The 24164-nt window shown below is 43.6% G+C and overlaps 1 protein-coding gene across 1 annotated transcript; it reads right to left on the reverse strand.

The window, feature by feature from the left end:
* Positions 1 to 3047: 3047 nt before the first annotated feature.
* Positions 3048 to 12095, reverse strand: LOC148214050 (vomeronasal type-2 receptor 26-like). Its single transcript, XM_088128881.1, has 5 exons — positions 12079 to 12095; positions 11554 to 11845; positions 10395 to 10526; positions 6215 to 6386; positions 3048 to 3943 (listed from the first exon to the last, which is right to left on the reverse strand). The coding sequence occupies exons 1-5, from the start codon at positions 12093 to 12095 to the stop codon at positions 3048 to 3050; spliced, it is 1509 nt and encodes a 502-aa protein (XP_087985007.1).
* Between the last annotated feature and the right edge of the window lie 12069 nt (positions 12096 to 24164).

The following is a 24164-nucleotide window of genomic DNA, read 5'->3' on the forward strand; positions in this document are numbered from 1 at the left end:
GCGCAATATGGTTCATGGGGTCACGAAGAGTCGGACACGACTTAACGACTAAACAACAACAACAAATAAATTTCTGATGTTTGTTTTGGAAGGGTGTGGTTCAATCGGCATTCATTGCCACGATGTTGATTGGGCTCATCCAGGTGTGTCTTGGCCAAAATATATCTGTTTACTTTCAAAGAAGTCTCGTCTCAAGTTTTTTTGTTTGGCTCTTTGAAACTTGGGTAGCAAAGAGTGCCTTACACAACCCTATGCTGACCCTCATTCCTCGCCATTTCCCCATTGGCTGAGGGGTACTCTTAGGTCACAATCTTTTCCGTCCGCCTATGGACCTACTTCCTGCTACCCTCTACAGAACACTACGTACTCTACATATGACTACTTCATACATCACATGTTCATGGTAAATAGGTGATTAGTTATGCAGGGTATGGTTTTTATTAGGCTAATAAGGGTTGGGGGGCAAGAGTTCATGCATTCCTAAAAGATCTCTGCTAGGTATCACTTTGGACAGGTCAAACCACTCCGAACTGGTTTTATCTCCCCCCCCCCGAGACATCTCTCCCTCCCCTTTTCTGGTTTCTTGTAGCCCCTTGAAGCCCCTTGGTGATGCCTCCTTATCTCTCACCAGTCTGAGGTACTTTCAGAAACAAGAGTATAGTGCAGTTAGGTATGCTCAGGAGCTATGGTCAGAAAAGGGAAGTTATGCCTAAGAGCAGAGTGGGGCAACCTCAAATCATTTTTAACTTCCAACAATAACTTTTGTATTCCTCCTTCCCTCTCAACAGGACCTCACATACGGGCCTTAGAAGGGTCTATACAGTGTGTAAAGTAGATGAATCATGATTGATTTCATAAAAATATAAGGTTAATTTTCCGATATAAATTAAAAGCTCTCCTTTCATGACAAGGAAGTATTAAAATACCACCTTCCAAAGATTGGCTTAAGTTGTTTAATTGTAGGGTTAATATGATAGGAGCATGATCAGATATAAAAATAGGATGAATAGAAAAATCTAAAATATATTTCAGTAGCATAGATGAATTTAAAAAAAAAATTCTAGCATAGGCCATATTCTATGAATGTAAGAAAAAAAGAATAGTTCCTAACCTGAGAATGAGGCTTACACCATACACCGATCGAGTTGAACTGTGTTGCTTAAGCCTGGAACACCTTTGAATTTGGATTATAAATTCTGCAGGCTATACTGTAGGCTGGTATCATTAATTGATTTGCGTATTATCATATCTATTTATTGGCTGGGTAGTTGCAAAAGGTTTTATAACATGATCCGCTTCTGCCAGTTAGGGTTTATCAAGAATAATTGAGGAGCATCAAACAATTTATGTTTAATAATTATTAGATTGGAAGTAGCTAAAGATGGAATGGACTTTGCTGCAATAGTAACTTTAGATGCAGAAGAAGCCTTAATTTGCATTATATTTTTAAAGCAAGCAATGGTAAGAGCCAAGGGATTATTTTCATGGGACTGAGATTTGTTATTTGCAGCCCTGCACCAGAGTCATAACAAACCAAATGATTTCAGAACTCAGCTGTGAGTATCCAATATATAAATAGAATACGATTGAAGCCATTTTTTTTAATGCACGTTCATATTTCCTCTTCATTCTTGCAGTTTTTATGTCCGGTCAGAGATGACCCTGATTGGGGGCTTCCCCTCCTTCTTTGCCCCTCCCTCCTTCATCTGGACAGCTATGAACAGTTGCTTCCCATTCCTTGGGCAATTTCTTCCGGTAGATGCAAGCATATATGGGGCCCAGAAAAACAGTGTCTCTTAATTGGACAAATCCTTCTTTCTAAGAGGTCATTACAAGCCCAACCAATCTCCTGCAAAAGAGAGATTTTGCTTGGGAGTTGATTGATCTCTGCTTTGGCTTCTGGTCCTTCAGATGCCACTGGGCTCTTCCTTTAACAAAGAGAAAAATATTTGTTTCAGTGTTGGTTGGTTAATTTACTTCCAAATGTTTGTACGCCACCTCCTCTTGTGATTCCAGGGGCTTATAATGAATGCAATGAAGACACAGCATGGAGAGACATCAGAATCCTCAGAGGACAGCTGTTCCTGGGCTGGTGCTGAGAACTTCCTCTCCCTCCTAGATTCTGTGGGGAAGGCAGATTCCACTATTCTTCTATCCTCCATAATCAGCAGCACCTTCAATTGTCCGAGAAGCCTCCTGGCAACCAACGCAGCTCTTGCAAAATTGATATCATCCTGGGCCAGTTGGCGAGTGGGATGCCGCATTCTGTGCCAGCTGTAGCTTCTGAGCGAAGTTCAAGGGCAGCTCCACATAAAGCAAATTAGAGTAGTCTGGCTGAGAGATGGCAAGATGTGAGCCTTCACTGTCTCGCATTCAGGAATGGGGCTAATTGGCAGACCTGCTGAAGCTCTCCTAACCACTGTTTTCACTAGGCTTCCGGTAGGAGCCATGAGTCCGAGAAAAGCTCCACCCCATGAAGCTCCACCCCAGATCAAACATCCACGATACCACAAAGTGTCTGGAGCAACATCAACTTTGCTTGCTGGGATTCAACCATAACTGTTTTGCTGGATCTAGTTCCTCCCGACCTCCAGGCACCAGGTCAGGATTTCCACCACATCTCCTGCTCATTGTAGGGTCAAGATGTCAAATTGCATTTCATTAGGATATTTAGTGGTGGATAAGACCACACTGTGCTGCTTGAGAAAAAGACAGTTCTTTGTTTGTGAAGCTGGAATTAACCCATAGGGGAAGTATTCCTTGTCTAAATAGAATATTTATTAGCCATGGTTCTGGAGCATGAATAAACCTCTAAGTTTTCTGACCCAATAGGTGAAATTTAAGGATTGTTGCAACATTCATTCATACCCAAAACTTTGTTACACACTTAACAGGAAGGAGAAAGGGGTAAATCATATGAATTAAAATGTGATAGACCACTTCTCCCATGATTTGAAACACCAGGACTTGGTGTTTGTCTTTTAAAAAAATCTTAACATTTCAAAACCTGTTAGGTGGAACCAGATATCTAAGAATCATTTTCTATTTTATTTTGACATCAAATGTTCTTTTGTATTCAGATCTGGTCTTAAAAAAATAATGTAGCATTTGGGGAAAAAGATGAAGCCCAGAAGGCCAGCACTGGAGGCCAAGATGGAGAAGATCTGCACAGCCACCATGTATTTCCCCTTGGTGCTCAGATAGGTGGGCACAAAAGACACCCAAACGCTGCAGAAGACCAGCATGCTGAAGGTGATCAGCTTGGCTTCATTGAAGGCCCCAGGGAGGTTCTTGGCCAGAAAAGCCACCAAGAAGCAGATGACAGACAGGAAGCCCATGTAGCTGAGGGCAACGTAAAAGAGGGGGACAGAACCTTCATTGCACTGCAGGATGATCTCTCCAGACTGTGAGTTCATGTCAGACTCAGGGAAGGGGGGAGACGTGCCCAGCCAGATGCTGCAGATAACCACTTGGACACCTGAGCAGAAAAGGACAGTGGAGTTGGCCAAGCTCTTCCCCAGCCATCTCTGCATGTTATTCCCTGGTTTTGTGGCCATGAACACTAACACTACTGTGACTGTTTTGGCCAAGACAGAAGAGACAGCGAGTGAGAAAATGATACTGAAGGCAGTTTGTCGGAGAAGACAGGTGGTTCTCCTTGGCCGGCCAATGAAGAGGAAGGAGGTCAAGAAGGAAAGCAGGAGGGAGACCAGGAGCATGTAAGAGAGGTCCTGATTGTTGGCTTTCACTAGAGGTGTTTCTTGGAATTTAATGAAGATTCCCAAGACAAAGCATGCGATTAAAGAAAGGAAGAACGTAATGGAAGTCAGGATGATCCCCAGATTTTCTTGATAGGATAGGAAGGTTATAATCTTGTGTGTACAGTGATCTTGATGGATGTTTGGATATTGATCTTCTGGGCATTTCTTGCATTTTTCTGCATCTGAAAAAGGCAAGGGTGAGATTTCTCATCAATCATATACTTTAAAGAAATGCATCAGGAAATTGGGATGTTGTGAATGACTGAATGTGAAGGAAATCAGTCTGCAGTAAGAAAGGGATGGGGTCTGTCCTCCCCTGTTCACAAAGAGGCTGGGCTTAATCTGCTGAGTATTTGGTTTCCACATATGATCAGTGAAAGAGAATTTTAGGGCCAAGCTAGAAACCTCTCATCAAAAGACATCTTCCCAGGGAAAACAAGGCACTGGCTCAGTTACATGGTGTCAAAGGAGGGACACCCCCCTCCCCAAATGCACTTCCCAAGGAAACCCAAACTGTCAGCTCAGCCCTGAAACCATTCCATGGCTTGGATGACAAAGATGAAATTGATGAAGGAGGCAAAATTGTCAGCTCAGCCATAAAAACTTTAGAAGACCAAGGAATGCTGAATAACACCCACCAGAGTGTTATGCTTCTTCCATTCCCTCCAGCTGGAAGGGGAAATGGTCTGAACTGTTCTTCCTTTGACTATGTGGATTTTTTTAACGTCAGTTTCATCAGGGAAGGAAGGAAGGAAGGAAGGAAGGAAGGAAGGAAGGAAGGAAGGAAGGAAGGAAGGAAGGAAGGAAGGAAGGAAGGAAGGAAGGAAGGATCTACTGTTTTACCATTCCAGTGTTGAACTTCTTAAGAACAAAACAAGTCTAGGTTTTCATCAGTGCATGAAGGGACCAAAATGCCCCCCACCCCACTCCCTGCAATGGAAAGAACTGCAGAAGGACCACATAGCACAGTTTATGTTAGCAGAAGTCAGAAAACACTTGACACAGAGCAAGAAAAGTCAGGTGGAGGTGACCTTAAGGGTGGTTTCAGGGTGAGTTGGGGCATTCTCATGCATCCCTGCTCTAAAGACTCAGTGACCACCTTCCTGCCAGAGCAAGAAGGAAGTCTGCCTCAGCCCCAACTCGTGACTTCTTTCTTCCCACCCCACTTAGACACCATCCAAGAGCTGGAAGGGCCATTGAGTCCACCATGTCTATGATCCCTGCTCAGTAGAAGACCCATGTTTTCTGGGTTTTGTGAATATAAGGAAAATGGAAGAGGCATAAAGAGAAGTGATTGGGTTTTGGAATCCTACACAGTTACTTTATTTTGGCTTCTCGGGGAATCTGAAGCTATAAACTTCAGATGCCACTAGAAATGTTCCATCCAGACAGGCACGATTGTGAGAAGATGTGATCAATCCTTTCCCAAAGACCCAACTGGTGTCATTATGCCCTGGAACTAAAGTCATACTCACTATTCAGAGAAACGGGGTGACTAGCAAAGTGAAACGTGAAAGGTATGTGGACAAGATAAAGTCCAGGAAATCCCATTTTCATGGTAATTCTAAGCCCTAGTTGGTCCAGTATCTTTTCATCTCATAACCCAGTTTACCCAACAAGCTAATTTCTTATTGCTCACCATGAAATAAATACAGAGATAAATGAGCAAGAATGGTGTCAAGCTGAAAAGTCCCTTTGAAAAAGCCTTTGCGTTGAAGAGATCAAGGAAAAGACACTTTGCTGAGGACTGTCCCTTTCCTTTGGTGTCACCCACCTTCAATGGTGGAGATGGTTCCTTCAGCGCAAGGAAGACAGTCGTAGCAGCAGATGGGCTTCCCTTCCTGAGCCACCTTCCTGGATCCAGAATGACAGCGTTCCACACACCTGGAAGGAGGCAAGGGCTGAGGACAGAGAGGAAGAACATTCAGAAAAAAGGAATTTGTTTTATGGAAGCAGGCTAAGGGAGAATGGCGTAGTGATCTGCAATAGAGTACAAATTTTGAAGTTTGTAAGAACATTGGAGTTCATCAAACAGATTGCTTCCCTGCATGTTGCTTCCCTGTTATCTTCTCTTCTAATTTTTCACAGACAATGATGTTTAGATTTAGAATTTAAATTTATATAGTAAATTACTCAAGGAAAGATTGGAGAGATATTTCACTTTGGCAAAATGAATCTTGTTGCTCAATGGCTCTGATCTACCTATATTTGCACACGACTAATGAATGATTTACTTAAATATTTAAGGGTTTATTTCTCGTAGACACCTTGACCTCTACCCAAGGAATATATTGCCTTGCTTAATGAACCTAGATGACATTCAAAACCACTTCCTGCCCAAAGAATGCAACCCTGGTGGTAAGAGGTTCAGAGGGAGTGAAATAAACATTCTCCAACCTTGTTCAGCCCTTCCATCTCTGCAGCCCCATTCGGGTTGATCATAAACATGACACCTTGGGATCCTTGTCTTTCTAGACTCCCAAACCTCACTTTGCTGACAGACATATTGGAGAAAATCACCCAGTTCACAAGGTCCAGGTCTGAGGCAAGGTCTCCCTTCTCATCCAAATAGACCCCTTCTATGGAGTTATTGTGAAACTGTGAATTTTGAAGGAAGGGATGAAGCTGCAATGGAAGAGAAAATTGGTATTTTTAGACAGGACATCCACAAATCTATGGTAAGACCCTTCATTTTTTCTGGGGTTGAATGAAGATTTTTCTCAGTATATACAAAATGAATGTGTCAGATTCATTTTCCAAATTGTTAAGAAGATAATTCATAAACAATGATTTTAAAACCTATTAACTTACACTTTAATTATATATGAACTGGACCAATACTGAGATGGGACAGAGAGGAACTTGGAAGCCTTTCAAGATTCTGTTATTATACCCAGTAACTATAAAGTAGCATTTCTGGAATCCCTGCAATGTCTGTTACTTGACCTGTCCTACCTGGAGGGACTGACATCAAACTTGAAAGCCTGCCCAAGTTTCTCTCTGTCCCAATTTACATGCAACAAAATCAGGCAAGGGTTATTCTGAGTTTCTTTCCCAAATCTCCTTCTGTCTCTGGGCTATGTAATCACCTACTCACTTCCTCTTTAATGGCTTGTTCCTTTCCTTCACTGCTTAGTAGCTCTAAATCACTTTACAGACTGCCTAGCCAAGTGACAACAGGAAGTAAAAATCATGTTAAAAAGATCCAAAGATGGTCTTTCTGAACAAAGATTGTGCACAAATCTCCTTCAACTCTACTCAATTACAATGCTTCTTGCTGCATTTGGTAAACCCATGTAGTTATGGCAAAGGGTATCTACATGAAGTCTAGAAACCAAGAAACCCACTGAGGGGACCCAGGGAAAGGGCACCAACATGAAGCTGCACATAGAGAAGCCCTCTCTTCGCTCCCCTGTGTGTTGGTGGAACCATCACTGACCCTTGAAGACCAGACTGGTGAGCAGAAGCAGCCTAGCCCTGCAAGGAAAGGTGACTCTTTTCTCCCTCTGTCCATCTCCAATCCAGAACCATTCCCTCTATTTCATTATTACTACCCAAAGAGCTTCCTTGTGTAAAAACTACTCCCTCTTAGCACATGTGTGAGAGTGTATTAATGTTAATGTATTGTGTGTTAATGTTAAGTCATAGAAATTTATCTCCCTCATTGATGTTGTAGAAAGCCTCCAATATTCTGCTCTGCTGCCCTGTGCCAAGAGCCTCTCTCTTCCTCTTTCTGCCTTCTCCTGTAGCTGACCATGGTGTCAAGGGATCATTCTGGAAAACTCCCATGTCCTCTGAACTCCTTGCCTTTCTCTCTTTGAATGGAATAATGGGTAAAATTTTAGAGATGCTTAACCAGTCTCTATCTGATTGCCTTATGCGTCAGCCTCAAATTTTCTTTATGGTAAAGTTCCAGAACTTCCAGTTATGTTACTATTTGCCCTCTATATCATTCGCTTCAAATAGTAATGAAGAAACACTGAGCACAGTGACAACATGGGACAAAATTTAAATATAAGAAGGCCAAACTAATGCAACAGGTAGAGGAACCAGCCTTAGAATTGACAATAAAGATATGAAAGTGGTGGACAGCTTCTGCCTTTTAGGATCAACCATCAACAGTAAAGCAACAAGCACTCAAGAAACACGCCACAGACTAGCACTTGGTAGAGCAGCCATGGAGGCCTTGGAAAAGATATTCAAATGCCATGCAAGGCATGGTATTCCCTGTGCCACTCTATGGAAGCGAAAGTTGGACTTTAAAGAAGCAGGATAGGAAGAGTCTTGACTCTTTTGAATGCTGGTGCTGGAGAAGACTCCTGAGAATACGATGCACGGCCAAGAAAACAAACTGGTGGATCAACTCAGAGTTCTCAGTCAAGGCACAAATTACCAAGCTCAAATGATCCTACTTCAGACCCATTATGTGAAGACCCAGCTTTCTGGAGGAGGCTGTAATCCTGGGAAAGGTGGAAGGAAAGAGAAGAAGAGGAAGACCAGCAGCAAGGTGGAGGGACTCAGTTACAGGGCAATGAGTGAACCATTGGAAGACTTGGAAGAACAGGTTAGGGATAGATTGTCTTGGAGAAAATCGATCTATGTGATCGCTAGGAGTCGAAAATGACTTGATGGCACATAATCAATCAATCAATTGGTTATTAATTATTATTTTGATTTTGGTCTTCTTCAAAGCACAGGTCCATATAATAACTTAGAAAATTATTTTCTGAAGAGAATTGGTATTCTTGGAGGCTCCAGTTCTTAATAACCAACATGAAAACACATTTCAGAAATGGTTCAAGTGAGCTCCATTGTTGAACAAAGCAAGAAGCTATTGGAGAATCTCTCTGATTGCATCTAATTTGCTATTTCTGAACTACAGTCTTTTTTCTAGGTGATCTTGATGATCTTACTCTGTATATTTCTGTAAGGAAGTGCACAATTACACACACACACAGAGTGACCCCTCTAACTTTTTTATGGGGGAGTCCCTCAGTTCCCCTTGCTGAACCTGTACAGAGCCTGTTTGGTCATGAGGATCTGCCTCTCGCTTGAAGAGAAATGCCCCCTGTCACTCAAGAGGGACTGCAAACACATCTTTCTCTCAGATTTTCTTCCTTTTTCTGTAGCTAGAAGAAGGTGTGGTAGGATAAATCTTCTCAGAATGGAACTATCTTCAGAAAAAGTTGCAAGTCATTTAATGTAGAAAAATAAATTTTAAGAGCTGAGAGCTGATGATAGTGGAGAAAGGGGAAATGAATGATCCTGGCATTTGCAGAATCTGTCTCAGCTGATAAACATCCAGGAATACAGATTCACACAGTACAGGTGAAGCAACTACTACAACATTGTGCTGAGTTTATGAAGCAAATTCTGAGATCAATGCTTAACATGCAGAAATCCAGCTGCTGAATGTACTACCAGGTTCCTTTCAAACCTTTGCCAAGGAGGTTTAGTGGCTCAGGGGTTGGATGAGGACTGTGGAGACAAGGGATTGAATGCCCCCCTCAGCAGAGTTCAGGCCAATTGCTTACTCTGAGTTAGCCCAATTTATCTGCAGTGTTGTTCTGGGAGAAGAATTGGAGAATGAAGTGCTATGGAGAAAAGTCAAAACTTAAGAACCCAAAGAAAAATGATGTTGTGCACAACCACACCAGAAGAATTCTGCCCAGTGATGTCAAAAGGGAACACAAAGCTCGTCATAGAGACACAACATTGTTCCATCTCTCTACAGGTGAATGGGAAGCTCACGAAGAGAAACATCTTTGCTCACCTTGAGCATTACTATGGATGCCTTTGCTCTACTGGTCTGTGCTGATAGAGGAACTCTGCCTGAGGCTGATAGATGGGTCACTTGACCAGGAGAAGAACCCCAACTCTCCAGCAGCTTCCTGCCAGTTAAGCTCAACTCCCAGAGAATGTCCATCTACTTTCCTTCCCTCTTTTCTTTTTCCAGATACTTTCCACTTTCCACTCTAACCATTAAAGTTCTCACTGGGCTTTATCCTACATCGTTTATCAGCCCAGAAAATGTTGGCCATGTTCTGCCACTTGCTGTGACCTTTTCCTTTCTCCAATTCTAGTGAAAATCTAAAGCAGCATCAAATGAATAAAACTGTTTTTAACCTAGAAATGGGACTCTGTCTGGGCCAAGGCAGTCCTCAAGCAGAGGAGCAGCCCAGCAGAGGAGGAGTCAGAAGGATGACACTGTCTAATACACCCCCCAGATCACTGGAATGGAGGGGACAGGATTGGGTGGGAGATGGTGGTGCTCCTGCTTGCCAGGAGAAAAGTCAGAGAAGGGAGACACACAAGCAAAACAATTGATTAACCAAGAAACCATTATTGCCAGGATATGAAATGACATTTGACTGAACGAGAGAAAGGATGCCTAAACACTGAAGATGTCCAAATTATTTCTTCCAAATGAAGTTTGAAAGGAGAATCTATTGACAAAGGAAGAAAAAAACTGAAGGGAATTCAAAAGAGGAATGGAAAGCTGGAATTCAGTATAATGTCTGTCTTTGAATTTAATTTTAATTTTATTTTATTTTGAGAATAGGAACCTAATTCTTACATTTGTAAAACTAATTCTTAGTTGCAGAAGAGAGTTGTACAGGAGAAAATAAATACCTGCCAAGCCTTCAGCCGTGGAGTCTCCAAGTTCTTCCCACTTTTGATTCTTGTCCTTTTAGATCTCGGGAAATAGGCTTCATGTAAGGCCCGTGCCACAGCCCAGATGGTGTTGTAAATGAAATAGTTGTCCTGAGACAGGACCCGATCCAATATCTCCTGAGGCAGAGCCTCCAACTCTTCTCTCTCTCTGCACCGTCTCCAGACTTTCACTGAAAAGGCATCCTTGGTGTAGGAGCATCTGAAAGATGTCTGTGCAAGATAATGCATGACAGGGGAAAAATGAATCAATCCATCATACTTACCCATGTGGTTTCTCTTCATCAGAAAGGAAAAAATGCTATGGATGAATTGATTGGGAAAGATAGTATTTTTCAAAAAAATGGTGAAGTCCCATCGGATTGTTGTGATCAGGACTTTTCCTGTAACTGGTTCCTTAAAAGTTGCAAAGACTTCTTGTAAAATGATTAGCCCTATATTGAATGAATAGGCTTCAGCGCCATAAAGAAAGACATTCACTTGTCTCCACTTTCGGTATGGACGATCACTTATAATAACACGATAGATCGTTTTAGAAAAGGTTTGTGAGAAAACCGGACAAATGCTGTTCCTTATCAGCATGGAGGTCATCGCCCTCAAGAACAATTGACCATTGTCAGTCTCTGGAGCAAGGAGACCCACCAAGGTCCACCTGAAATGGAGGAGCAGCTTGACCACCCCCGGATACTGGACTCCTTCAGGAGGGAGCATTGGGTAGAAGAAAGGAGACTGAGTTTTAACAGTCAGAGTCTGGGAAACAAAATTGTAATTGATCTGAAAAGGAATGAGAGACAGTATTTTATTTGATACACATAATATCCAAAATGTAAAACAACAATTCTGGGTGAATGGAGGGATTGATTCAGGCATTGTGTCCCTTCCCATTTGCTCCTTCAGTGGAGAATTTTCTGAACTCTGGGAAGTAGAAGGTCCCCCAATCTGGACTTGGACCATTGTAGAGGGAATACATCTGCTCTAAATCTTCCCTTTCTTTGGATAACCTGAACTTTCATCCTCAATGCCTATCAGTCCCAGAATTAAACTCTTGTTTTCCTTTACAAGAGAGGAGCTCAGATTGAAAGCTGCATGACTAAAAAGTATCTTCCCAGGAAAGACACACCTGAGGCACTTTGTAGGTGCCCAACATGGTTGAAATGAGGATGGAGATGTCAGTTTCGGCCCCTTCAAGGACAGCCACTGTGTTTCTCTGCCTTCCACAGCTGTAGTTGGGGACATTGGCCTCCCCGTCCCCAAGCAGGTCCAGCAGAGCATCCAAAGTCTTTCCTGCACTGAAATAATTTTCATAGACATTGTAACCCAGGGTGATGTTGGGCAAGAGACGGGAATCCTGGTTGATCTCCTGGATGGCAAAAAGGAAGGAGAGCATTTTCCAATCTTCTGTTGATGCTATCCTGCAAATATCAATATACAGTATTAGAACTTAATCATTAAAAAGAGCATTTTATTTAACCGTTTTCTATGATGATATTTCTAATCTACCCAAGTCCAAGTCTCTCTCTGAATGGATTACACTATTCTGAAAAATATTGATTTAAAAATAATTAAAACATTACAGCATGTTAATAGATATTATGAGATTAAATTCAAAGGTATGATCCCAGTTTGTGACTGGAAAAGAACTTACCTTCTGCAAAACTTCATTGTTGGAAGTTTGACTTATCCTTCTATATAAAACAAAGAATCATTGAGTACAAAAGTTGAAAAGCCACTTAGACCAACATCTCCACACTCAGACACACACATCCAAACACACAAGGAGCAGCTGTGACTGTTAACAAAGCCAGCACGTTATCAACCTCTGGACAAGTTTTGATTTTGACGTCCTTGAGTGGAGACTGAACTTCCATTGAAATCATTACCTGATTACAACATCTGGCATTATTTCAAATGGCAGTCATACACATTTGGAAATTCAGTGACTAAATAAATTCCTGTCTGTGATTCCTTCATATTATCAGTGAGGTTTTGTTCATTAAAAAAAAAAAAAAAAAGTGGAGGTTATCTCATTTTCAAAGCAGGGAAAAAAAGTATTGCTGCATTTTTGTGTCTGTGTTGACAAGGGAGGGGTAGAAGGGAGCAACCCCCCTCTCCATCCACTGTCTAGCTCAGAGGATGTCGAGGAAAGTGAGATGAGAGATAACAAAAGCAGGAGATCAAGGCGACAAAGGCTCCTAAGGTTGGAGGGAGGCTGTCATGCAATGCAGGCATTCACTTACCACAATAATTCATTTGAAGGGGTTGCGTTAAAGCTTAATGGTTGAAACTTAGCTCTGCTTGCAGAGATTATGCCACCAATGAAAAGCTGTCCTGGTCTGTAACGATTGTGAGGGTCCACCCCATCCCTCTTCGGAGTCAGGAGGCATTTGGACTTGAGCTTCATACAGACTCCCTGGGGCCACAGAAGCAGCACAAGCAGCAACATGATTTATGTTCCTGACTGAGCCTCCAGCCCTTTTCTTGCTGTGAATAAAGAGCAAGAAGATGTAGAAGCCCTCTTCCAAGACAGAAGCTTCACCCTAATCCAGACTGGTTCCAGCCAAGACTTCAGATCTGGAGAGGAGAGTAATAAACACGGCCCCCGGCTGCCCTAAAAGGCTCCCCTTGCTCTTGCTTTCTGCAGAAGCATTTATTCACCCACAACTTTCCAATGCCATGACATCAGCCCACAAGGCTATAGTCTGGTATTGAAGTGAAAACCTGTTATTGACATCTGTTGTCAAATTTTCTCAAGATTTGCAGAAAAGTCTCTAGAGATTGAGCCCCAAGACAACAAGTAAATCACTGTGATTTGGATCATTGTCAGGAGAAGAAAGATCACCCCTCTTAAGTCTGAATGAGTCAACAGGCAGATATGGAAAGGGGAAGTCACAGATGGGCTCCCAACTTTGAAGATGAGCCAATGATGGGATGGGAGAATTTGGCCCCAAACCTCTGCAAGAGAATGTCCTTATACAATCAAGTATCAAGAAAAGTTTTTGGTAAGGGTGTGAACAGTCCCACCTAAGTACAAATGAAGTTGGTCTTGATTTGTGATGGACTTTGGCTCTAGTTGTCAAGTTAGCCAAGGGCCTGCTGAGATGGGTGGTTGCTCATTTATTGAATGCAGACACATGTTTATTTCTTTATTTCTTGTTTCAGTTTTAGGCTCTGGGTGGATAACAACATCATAACAGACATGACTATAAAAACAACACACATAATCAACAGCCAAGGTAAACAAAACAGAACCACCAACAAATTGATATAGCCATTGCACACACCTGGATGCCCAAGCCCAATGATAAAACCAGGTCTTGAAGGTCTTGAGAAAAGCCGGTGGGCTCAGGGCCAATCCATTCTCTGGGGATGATGTTCCAAAGGGTGGTGCAACAACAGAAAAACCTCTCTTTCTGGGCCCTCCCCTTTATTTATTTATTTAATAGACTTGTCCCTGCCCATCTCTCCACAATGGGACATTCCCTAATAGATGGGACCCAAATCAGCCCTTCCTTACCAGACTTAATGGGACATATTCAGGGAGAGGTGGTCCCTCGAATAACCTGGCCCCATGTCATGAAGGACTTGATGAGTCATTATTAGCACCTTGAACTGCATCTGGAAACAGACTGGCAACCAGTGCACCTGATCAGATGTGCAATATATGCTGATGTAGGAAGGCACATAAGTGCCCGCACCATTGCGTTCTGTACCAGCTGTAGTTTCTGGATGCTTTTCAAGGGTAGCCCCATGTAAAGCACATTGCAGTAGTCCATCTGAGAGGTGGCCAAACCATGATTTACTGTGAGCAGAGCTTTTGGCACATGACAGTTGGCGCATGACATAAAGTTGCACAAAGGCCTTCCTGGCAGCACTGCCATCTGTTCCTCAAGTAGGAGTGAGCGCAGGAGGACCTCCAAATTGCACCCAGGTTCTATTTGTTGTATAATCCCATCTAGAACATGAAATGGAAACTCCTCAGAACCAGGAGGCCCTAATATCCAAAGCCACTCAGTCTAGTTAGGGTCGAGCAGTGGGCTGTGTTTCCCATCCAACCGCACATAACATCCAGACACCAAAACAGGACCTCCATGGCATCACTTGGACAGCCGGGGGTGGAAATGTAAAGCTGGGTATCATCCACGTACTGATGGTGCCTCACTCCATGCCATTGAATATCCTCACCCAACAGTTTCATATAGATGTTAAACAGGATCAGAGAGGGAACTGAATCCCGTGGTACCCTGCACAGCAGAAGCTGAGGGCTGCAATTCTGCCCCTGATCAACACTGATTGGAACTGCCCTGGAGGAAATAAGACAGCCAACATAGCAAGATGCCAAACTGGAAAGGTACCATGATTGGTGGTATTGTAAACCTCTAAGAGTTCAAGAAAAGGAAGGATTGATTCCCTACCCCTATTCACAGAGCTCATTGACAGATGTAATCAATGCTGTTTCAGTTCCATACACAGGCTTGAAACCTGACTGAAAGGGGTCCAGATAATCCACTTGTGCTAGGATTCTCTGAAGCTGGTGTACAAGCACCTTCTCTACAGCCTTCCCTAAAAAGGGCAGGTTGGAAACTGGACAAAAATTGTCTAGTACATTTGCACCTAGTGATGGCTTCTTGAGGAGAGGGCAAATTGCCAGAACCTGACCACCTGTCACCACCCAAGGGGCCTTAGCCAACCAGGAGGAGCATGGATCTAATACACAGGTGGCTGAGCTCAGAACCTTGTCCACTTCATCAGGACCAACAGGACCAAAGTCCTCCCAGATAACTGAGCAAGACTGAGCCCCAGTCATCTCCATAGGACCTCCTCCAACTCCGGAGTCCATCTTGGAGTGAATCCGAGATACTTTGTCAGTGTTTTCCAAGTTCATTCATGCTCCAAAATGGTGGATGATAAACGTCATAACTCGGGAATAATTATATGCTATGATGATTACGTCCACCTTACAAGCGAAAGCACTTCCCTCGAAGAAAGATTAATCATTTCTTTAAAACTATTATTGCTTTTTTAAGAGGAATAACTGAGTTGCACTTGTAGAACTGTTTGTTTCGTGGTGCTTTTCCTGGCCAGGAAACTCCTTAAGGTCTTCAACGAAGCCAAACTGATCACCTTCAGCATATTGGATGTTAAAATAAAATATAAAGGATCTAAGGATATTAATCCTTTTTTCTTTCAACAGTAATAATTGCCAGAGCATAAAGGCATTTGTTGGGTCTTGCAGTGGCCTGTGTCTGGATGGAACCATTTCTATTGGCATCTGAAGTTCATGGTACCAGATTTCCTGAGAAACTAAGAGGCAGGGAACTGTCTAAGATCCTTCCAGAGCCCAATGACCCTCTTCCATTTTTTGCTTTTCTTTGCTATGTTCACAACATCCAGGTTATTACCCACAGTGTAGGGTTCTCAAAACATTGGTCAAGGATGGTGGACTCAATGACTAAATGGCTCTTCCATGTCCTGCATTCTCTTTTTATGGGGTGGGGGGTGAGAAGAGAGACATCATGTCGGGGCTGCACCACACTTACTTCCTGTCCAGGTGGGAAGATGGTCCACCTACAGGAATGCCTGATGATGCCCTCAACTCCTCCCCATTCCCTCCCTGAAGATCACCTCCACCTAATTTTTCTTGCTCCATGTCTGAAGTAGTGTTTTTCAACGTCTGCTGAAAGAAGCTGTGTTAAGTGATCTTTCTGCTGTCCTTTGTTCCATTGTAAGCAATGTTTCCCCTCCGGCTGATTTCTTTCAGTGTCTCAGGATTTCCCCCTTCCCTCCAGCCCTGGCAGCTGCCCTGCATGGCCCTTTCTTCCTGGGTTGCTGCGCTGCCTCCTAGGTGTGGTGGTGGACCTCTGCTCTTTTTTGCTTGCTCCACCCATGAAATGGGGAACATCTGGCTGTTTTATGTTCCTCTTTGTACCCGTGGTCCAGTGATGCACAGGTGAAAGTCTGAACTCTTTTTTTTTAACTAGTCCATCAGTGGATTGATAAAATGTAGCATCTAGTGAACAAATATATGCTATACTGATTACGTCCACCTTACAAGCCAAGGCCCTTCCCTTGAAGAAAGATTAATCATTTCTTTAAAACTATTATTGCTTTTTTAAGAGGAACTGAGTTGCACTTGTAGAACTGTTTGTTTCGTGGTGCCTTTCCTGGCCAGGAACCTCCCTGAGGCCTTCAACGAAGCCAGACTGCTCACTGCTGCTCTTCTGCAGTGTGTAGGACTAAAACTGATAATGAACAGACAAATATGTAGAAAAAAAGTGTCTCTAAGGAAATAGGCTTTCTGACCTACAATGAATATCTGAGGACCATCTTGGCTTCCCTTGCACTTTCCTTGTCCTTACCTACTGTATTTGTACTAGCAATCTTTGTGAAACACAGAGACACTCCCATCGTCAAAGCCAACAACCAGGACCTCTCTTACATCCTCCTTGTCCCCCTCCTGCTTTCCCTCTTGACCACCTTCCTCTTCATTGGCCGGCCAAGGAGAGCCACTTGCCTTCTCTGACAGACAGCCTTCAGCATCGTCTTCTCAGTTGCTGTATCTTCAGTCTTGACCAAAAGAATCACAGTGGGGCTGGCCTTCCTGGCCACAAAGCCAGGGAACAGAGTGAGGAGATGGCTGGGAATGGGTTTGGCAAATTCCATCATCCTTTGCTGTTCCTGTGTCCAGTTTATTATTTGCTCTGTCTGGGTGGGAGTCCCCATTTCCTGGTTCTGACATGCAATCTCAGCTGGGAGAAATTGTTCTGAAATGTAACGAAGGCTTTATTGGCGTGTTTCACTCTGCCCTTGGCTACATGGGCTTCCTGGCTGCCATCTGTTTCATGGTGGCTTTCTTGGCCAGGAACCTCCCTGGGGCCTTCAGTGAAGCCAAGCTGATCACCTTCAGCATGCTGGTCTCCTGCGGTGTCTAGGTGTCCTTTGTGCCCACCCACCTAAGCACCAAGGGGAAGAACATGGTGGCCGTGCAGATCATCTCAATCCTGGTTTCCAGTGCTGGACCTCTGGGCTGCATTTTCAACCCCAAGTGCTACATTATCATCCTGAGGCCTGGTCTGAATACAAAGGAGCATCCAACAAAAGTAAAAATGTAATCTATGTACGTAACTTTGTTTTCACTCCTATGCTCCAGCTTTTCGATCCAATAGGAATATTCCTGATGGGAAAATAACCTGATGTGATAGTTTTTCAAGGGAAGTCATTACAAAGTCATTGAATGATGTGGGATATGAACAGACAGATAAAAGAGATAGATAAAAGAGATAGAATGATAATGATTAATAATAGGAAGAGGAGTGGGGGTTCTTCTATATTCCAATGTCTGAGTATCATATTCTAAAAGTTTTGGAAATTAAGAAAGCAGTTATGGCTCCACCATTCCTTTCCTCAATCCTCAAACAAGATAGTTGTTCTTGGGGACACTCCACCACTTAGAAATGAGCCCCAGGAGGGAAAGTGAAGGACTCAAGTCTTCTGTTTGAGGTATTTCTTTATTCCTTGATTTCAAGCAATTTGAAGTTGCTTTAAGTGTATGTTTTTCAACCACTTATGTGGAATCAAAACACAGGACTCAAATGCAACATTATCAAAGCTTCCCTGCAGTGTTTATTAGATAGCATGCACTGGAGGGGATCTCATCAAGAGTTAGTGGGAGATACTCCCCTGCAGGCAAAATGGATGTCCTGATATTTATACATTTCTACAAGAAGGGGAAGGAAAAAGAATGCATACACATACATATTCATGTGATGATGCAGGCATACATCAGTAAGCAATAGATCCCAAGTTACTTTCTGCCCCCCTTCTTATCTCATCTTCCTTTGAGACAGATCCCTTGTGTATTTGCCCCTCTTCTTGTCTGCTATCTTCAAGGAAAACAACAGCCTTACTAAGAGGAAGACACCGGTTAGTTCCAGGTGCCAAATGCCAGGAAGAACTGCGAGACAGATGCCTTTTACACTGGGATGTTTGTGAGAAGGTGTTGAGATGAGGCTTTTTACAACCAGCTGAGTTGACACCAGTTGGATAAATTAATTACAAACAGTCAGCTTCAAGGGTGCTGCACATTCCATTATATTTCAGTTTTATTAAGGTGATCCCATTCATCTGAGGCCTCTAGAAACTTACTTCTACTTCCTTCACCCAAAGATGTATTTTCCTCATAATGCCTTAATTGCCATCAACATGTCTATGGGTAATCAGGACCTGGGCAAAGATAAGTGACTTTCTTGGCAAGGTACGATGGAAACTGATCACAGCAGGCAGGCATGGAATCTCTGTAATGACTAAAAGGGAGTTTGTCATCCAAACAAGGCAGATGGACAACAGCCCACCAAGGCAATAAGGAAGGAAAAGTGAACCCAATTCACTCCCTTATTGCCATAGTGTAAGCTTGAACATGAGCATGTCCCCATGCTACGTTGGATCCGCTTCTTGCCTTTCCCCACCAATTCTCCAGGCATCATTTCTGGTGCTTCATTTCCTGCAGGGCCTCAGTAAACCAAGCAGCCAACCAGAAAGGGTCCACATGTGGGCAATGGAGTCCAGTGCACTGCTTTCCTCCCGTTTACCAGGCACTGAACTGAACCACCTGCCAGAGAGTTTGGTTCCATTAGATGCTTGAGACAGACCTTCTGAATCCTTCCCACTGCCCCTTGGAGATTGTGAGTGGTGCCCAGTTGCAAGTGAATCAGGGTGTGATCTGACCATAGCAATGCAGTGGCTGAAATCCTCTCCATCTTCAGATCAGACCTCATTTACTCTGAGGCAAAGATGAGGTCTAATGTAGGACCACCTCCATTATCTGAGACCAGCTTATGGTTGCCATGAAGGCCATGATCTCCCAGCCCTTGGATGGAGGTTTGATAGTTTGATTCTCTCTCCATTCCTTTCTAACATAGATATGGAGTCACTGGGAGAAGTAATCCATCTGCATAGCATGTGAGACAATTAGCATGCTTGTGACACCCAGTAGTACATCTCCACCCTGGGCTATAGCAATGATGCCACAGAGTTGAATATTCAGTGCCTGGAGACTGTGAGGGTCTGGATGGAGATGGCAGGTTGCATCTCAACTCTAGCTAGAATTGAGTATCTCTGGGTTTGGGGGCAGCCTGGTTCTGGAGCCATTCCATCAATACCTCTGAATAGTGTAGTAGTCCCCCAGACCAAAATGGTATACAATTTGGGGGTCCTCCTGGACTCATGACTCCCAGTCCTAGAAGAGACATTGCAGAAATCCATCTTGTGTACTAGTTGTACCCCTTGCGACTCTCCCAACCCATGGACCTCAATGCCCTCCATGGTATATGGAGGAACTGAGAGGGATGAAATGGATTAAGCTGTGTGCTGAGGCTTTTGCTGATTTTCTGGAAGAAAAGTCACTCAGATTCATTCCAAGTTAGACGTCGGCGTGGCTGCTGGTCTAGTGGAGGTGCCTAGGGCAGTCTCTTGCCTGGTTATCTGGGAATGGTTTGATCCTGTTGCTCTCGAGGAAGTGGACAGGATCCCAGGGAGTGTGAGTGCAACCCCCTGTGTTTTAGACCCAGGCCCCTCCCGGCTGGTGAAAGCCTCCTGGGATGTGACACATGGGTGGGTTCTGGCAGTGATGAATGCTTCTCTGGGGGAGGGAGTGGTGCCCCAACCTTTTAAGGAGGCTGTGGTCTGCCCTCTTCTTAAGAGGCCATCACTAGATCCCACCCTGTTGGATAATGTTCGTCCAGTCTCCAATCTTCCCTCTTTGGGGAAGGTGGTTGAGAAGATGGTTGTGCTGCGGCTCCAGAGGTTCTTGGATGAAACCTATTATCTGGACCCTTTTCAGCTGGGGTTCAGGCCTGGATATGGGATGGAAATGGCATTGGTTGCACTTTTTGATGACCCCTGGCAGGGGCGAGATGGGAGTAGTGTGTCCATTCTCGCTCTATTTGGCCTCTCGGCAACCTTTGATACTATCGGCCATGATATCCTTCTGGAGCAGCTTCAGGGGTTGGGAGTGGGGGGCACTGTGTTGTCCTGGTTCACTTCCTTCCCCTGCGGCCATTCCCAGTCCGTGTTGATAGGGAGCGAGAGGTCCAGCCCATGGCTCCTGCTTTGTGGGGTTCCACAAGGTTCGTTACGTTCTCCATTCCTCTTTAACATCTACATGAAGCCGCTGGGTGAGATCATCTGCCATCATGGGGTGAGATATCATCAGTATGCTGATGCTACTCAGCTGCATATCTCAGCCCATGGTGAGTTAAGCGATGCCATGACCTCCCTCTCACAGCGCCTGGAGGCTGTTGAAGTCTGGATGGGGAGCAACAGGTTGAAACTGAACCCTGGCAAGACGGAATGGCTCTGGGTTTGGGGTTCTTTGGCCCATGGAGAATTTCCATCTTTGGCCTTGGATGGGGTTGCACTGCCCCAGACAGACCCAGTGCATAATCTGGGGTTCTCCTGGACTTGCGACTCCTCCTCGAGGATCAGGTGGCGGTCATGGCCAGGAAGGCCTTTGTACAACTGCAGGTTGTGTGCCAGTTACACCCTTTCCTGGACCAACAGGCCCTGCTCAGTCACCCATACCCTAGTCACCCCTGCATTGACACCCTGTAATGCACTCTACATGGAGCTGCTCCTGAAAAGGATCCGGAAGCTTCAGTTGGTTCAGAATGGGGCAGCCCGCATAGTTTTGTGCAAGCCTAGGTTTGCACACACGTTAACTCTCTTGCGGGAGCTGCATTGGCTGCGGATTTGCTTCTCAGTCCAATCCAAGGTGCTGGTTGTCACCTTTAAAGCCCTATATGGCTTGGGGCCAGGTTATCTGAAGGACCACCTTTTCCCAGTTTCATCTGCCTGACCCACCAGATCAGGGAGGCAGGGTATGTTACGGGTCCCCTCTATTAAGGAAGTCCATCTAGTGGGACCAAGAAGAAGGGCCTTCTCCGTGGTGGCTCCCTCCCTGTGGAACATCATCCCCACAGAGATAAGACTGGCCCCCACCTTGATGCTCTTCTGCAAGGCCTGGAAGACATGGTTGTGTCAACAGGCCTGGGGATCCCAGGTTGACCTGGAGCCCATCAAATGGCTAGTGTAAATGTATTGCTGTTGGCAGGGGAATTGGGGGGGGGGTAGAGTGGGCTCTGTATTGGGATTTTTATTTTTGTAAGCCACTTGGAGTCACTATGAGTGAGTTGGAGGCCCTATAAATGGAACAAACAAACAAATAAATAAATAAAGGAGCAGTCATCAATCTCAACAGATCCTGGCCTAATTTTTCAAATATAGTCAAAGTCCATTACAAATCAAGATCAACTAAATCCATATTGATGTGTGATTGTTGAAGCCTATGCAAAAATATTACTTTTGTACTAGATTGTATGAAGACCTTTTTGTGGAAATGTTTGGATCCAAGTTCTCCTGCCTCTCTCATTGGTTCATCTTCAAAGTTTGAACTCCATCTGTGACCTCTCCCTTTGTGCATCAGAGTTCAGAGAGGAGATGTCTCTCCTCCTTGCCAGCATCCAAATCATAGTGATTTATTTGTTGTCTTGCTGTTAAATCTCTAAAGTCTTTTCTGCAGACTTTCTGAAGATTTCACACAAATGACATCATCACATTTCTGTAAAAAGCTGTCAATAAATATAAGTAATAATTGAGTTGTTTTTTGGCTCCATATGTGTCTGCATCAATTCCAATCTTTATCTACCTCCAACAGGGTGTATAAAGCTATTTCTTGGAAAATTTGGGGGCCAAATTCTATTTTTTTACTAATTGGGCCATCTTCAAAGTTGTCTGGGAGTTCTCTTTCTGGTCACCCACAAGCTGATTCATTCAAAATTTGAGGAAGGGATGTTTCTACCTGCAATTATACAAAATTATAATGATTTGACTTGTGCTTAAGTCTCTAGAGACTTTTCTGCAATTGTGCAGATTTCACACAAATGTGTCAAAAACATGCTTTGATGTCAGGATCAGATTCAAGAGCGATATTGATGAAGTGTTACATCAGGCACCCTGGTGCATAAATGGGTCTGGAGAAAGAGGAAGCCTGGGGAGATAATTTAGGCAGGCAGGGCCCATCTTTTCTTCCTTCCTCTTCAAATGTGAAGCCTGGCCTGGAATCTCTCTGGATTAGGAAAGCCTCCAGAGAGTCTGTCTTGGAAGAGGGCTTTGGTTTTTTCTACCCCTCCTTCTCATTCTTTCTTCAAAGCAGACACAACGCAGGAGGTTGAATCAGGAGCACAAATTATCATGGTGCTGATACTTCTAGTAACATTGCTTCTGTGGCCCCAGGGAGTCTTTGGGATGCTCAAAGCCCAATGCCTCCTGACTCTGAAGAGGGACGAAGTAGAGCTGCAGAATCATTACAAGCCGGGAGAGTATTCCATTAGCGGCATGGTCTCTGCCTTCAAAGCGAGATTCCTGCCGTTCAGCTTCAATACAACTCCCTCGACTCAGTTTTCCTCGTAAGTCTCTCTTGCTGCACTGTGTTGCAGCCACTCTCTTGCTGACTGACTTCTAAACTGCCACTCCTCCTCTTTCACCAGACATTGTCCCCTTGATCTGGTAGTTTTACTATTTTGCAGTTTTCATCTTTGGGGACCCATTTTAGATACTGCAGGTGATGAGGCTCCCCTGAAATCATCAAGTACAGTGACCAAAGAGACCTTTTCTTTTTCTTCAGCATGCAGAATGAATGTCCACCTCTTTTGTCATCATCAGAACAGAGCTAGACTGTGGAGAGAGAAGATGGGACAGTCTCTCCCCTGTACCTCTTCCCTCTTCAGCCCCATAAAGGGCAGGAGCCCTCCAGCTGATCCTGGCCTGTGGGGTCGATGCAAGACTGAACGATGCTTCCTTGTAGACAAAAGAATCTCCACAGGAGAACGTCTGAGTTAAAATTGTATGTCTCACACTGTTTTTCTACACCAAAACACATTGATGTTAGGAAAGAGTCTGAGAGAGGCTTTTACTGATTCACTGATTTTGCAGATGTCTAAGATTTCCATTCGTGAATTTATGCTAGGTATCCAGCAAATTTATGCCTGGGAAGAAGTCAGGAATCCTTAAGAGAAATGGCTCAGAAGGTCCTTTGTGGTCCACTCTTTTCACCTTATCCTTCGATTAATATGTTAAACTGCTGATCTATTACTTGCATAGAAATGATGATAATGTTATGCTGTGCTTGAGTTTATGCAATATATGGTAATACCAAAAAAAAAAAAAAAAAAAGATTAGATCCTTAGTCCCAGAGACTGATCTAAATATAGATTTAGGTTCCACTATAGAAGTTTGGCAGTGGACTTAAAAATCTAAACGTGTCCAGAAACAGGTGATCTGATGGCTTAGTTAACATTCAGAGCTGATTCTGTGTAGAAGTGTGTCTGTTGCTTAAAAGACCCTTTCTAGCTTTATGATTCTGTGATTTTATAATTATTATGGAACACTAGGTCAAACGTCCAGGATGTATTGGAGAAGATCACTTGATTTAAAAAGAGGGACAATATTTTAAATCAATTAAGTTGTGGTTCATTTGCAAAGATATTTATGCTTGTTCAAGAATAATCAGGGGATAATAATAACCTGCGTTCAGAATCTTAAAATGTGATATCAATGGAAAGAATCCCAGAGTTGCACTGAAATATGGGATCTCTCTGAGCATATCACCCATCCCAATTAGGAGAGAAGAAACAATCTATCCAAATATTTTGTGAGGAAATTTTTTTTTTCAAAAAACCT

The sequence above is a fragment of the Python bivittatus genome, unplaced genomic scaffold, assembly GCF_059951505.1.
Source record: "Python bivittatus isolate LINGU-HERP-01145 unplaced genomic scaffold, Pbiv_v1 ctg000820_np1212, whole genome shotgun sequence".
Classification (NCBI taxonomy): Eukaryota; Metazoa; Chordata; class Lepidosauria; order Squamata; family Pythonidae; genus Python; species Python bivittatus.

Coding starts and splice junctions, on each gene's coding strand:
- LOC148214050 (XM_088128881.1), bottom strand. Junction 10,527..11,553: donor GCACCTACAAAGTGCCTCAG/GTGTGTCTTTCC, acceptor GTCCTGTCTCAG/GACAACTATTTCATTTACAA. Junction 6,387..10,394: donor CACGGCTGAAGGCTTGGCAG/GTATTTATTTTC, acceptor CTTCCATTGCAG/CTTCATCCCTTCCTTCAAAA.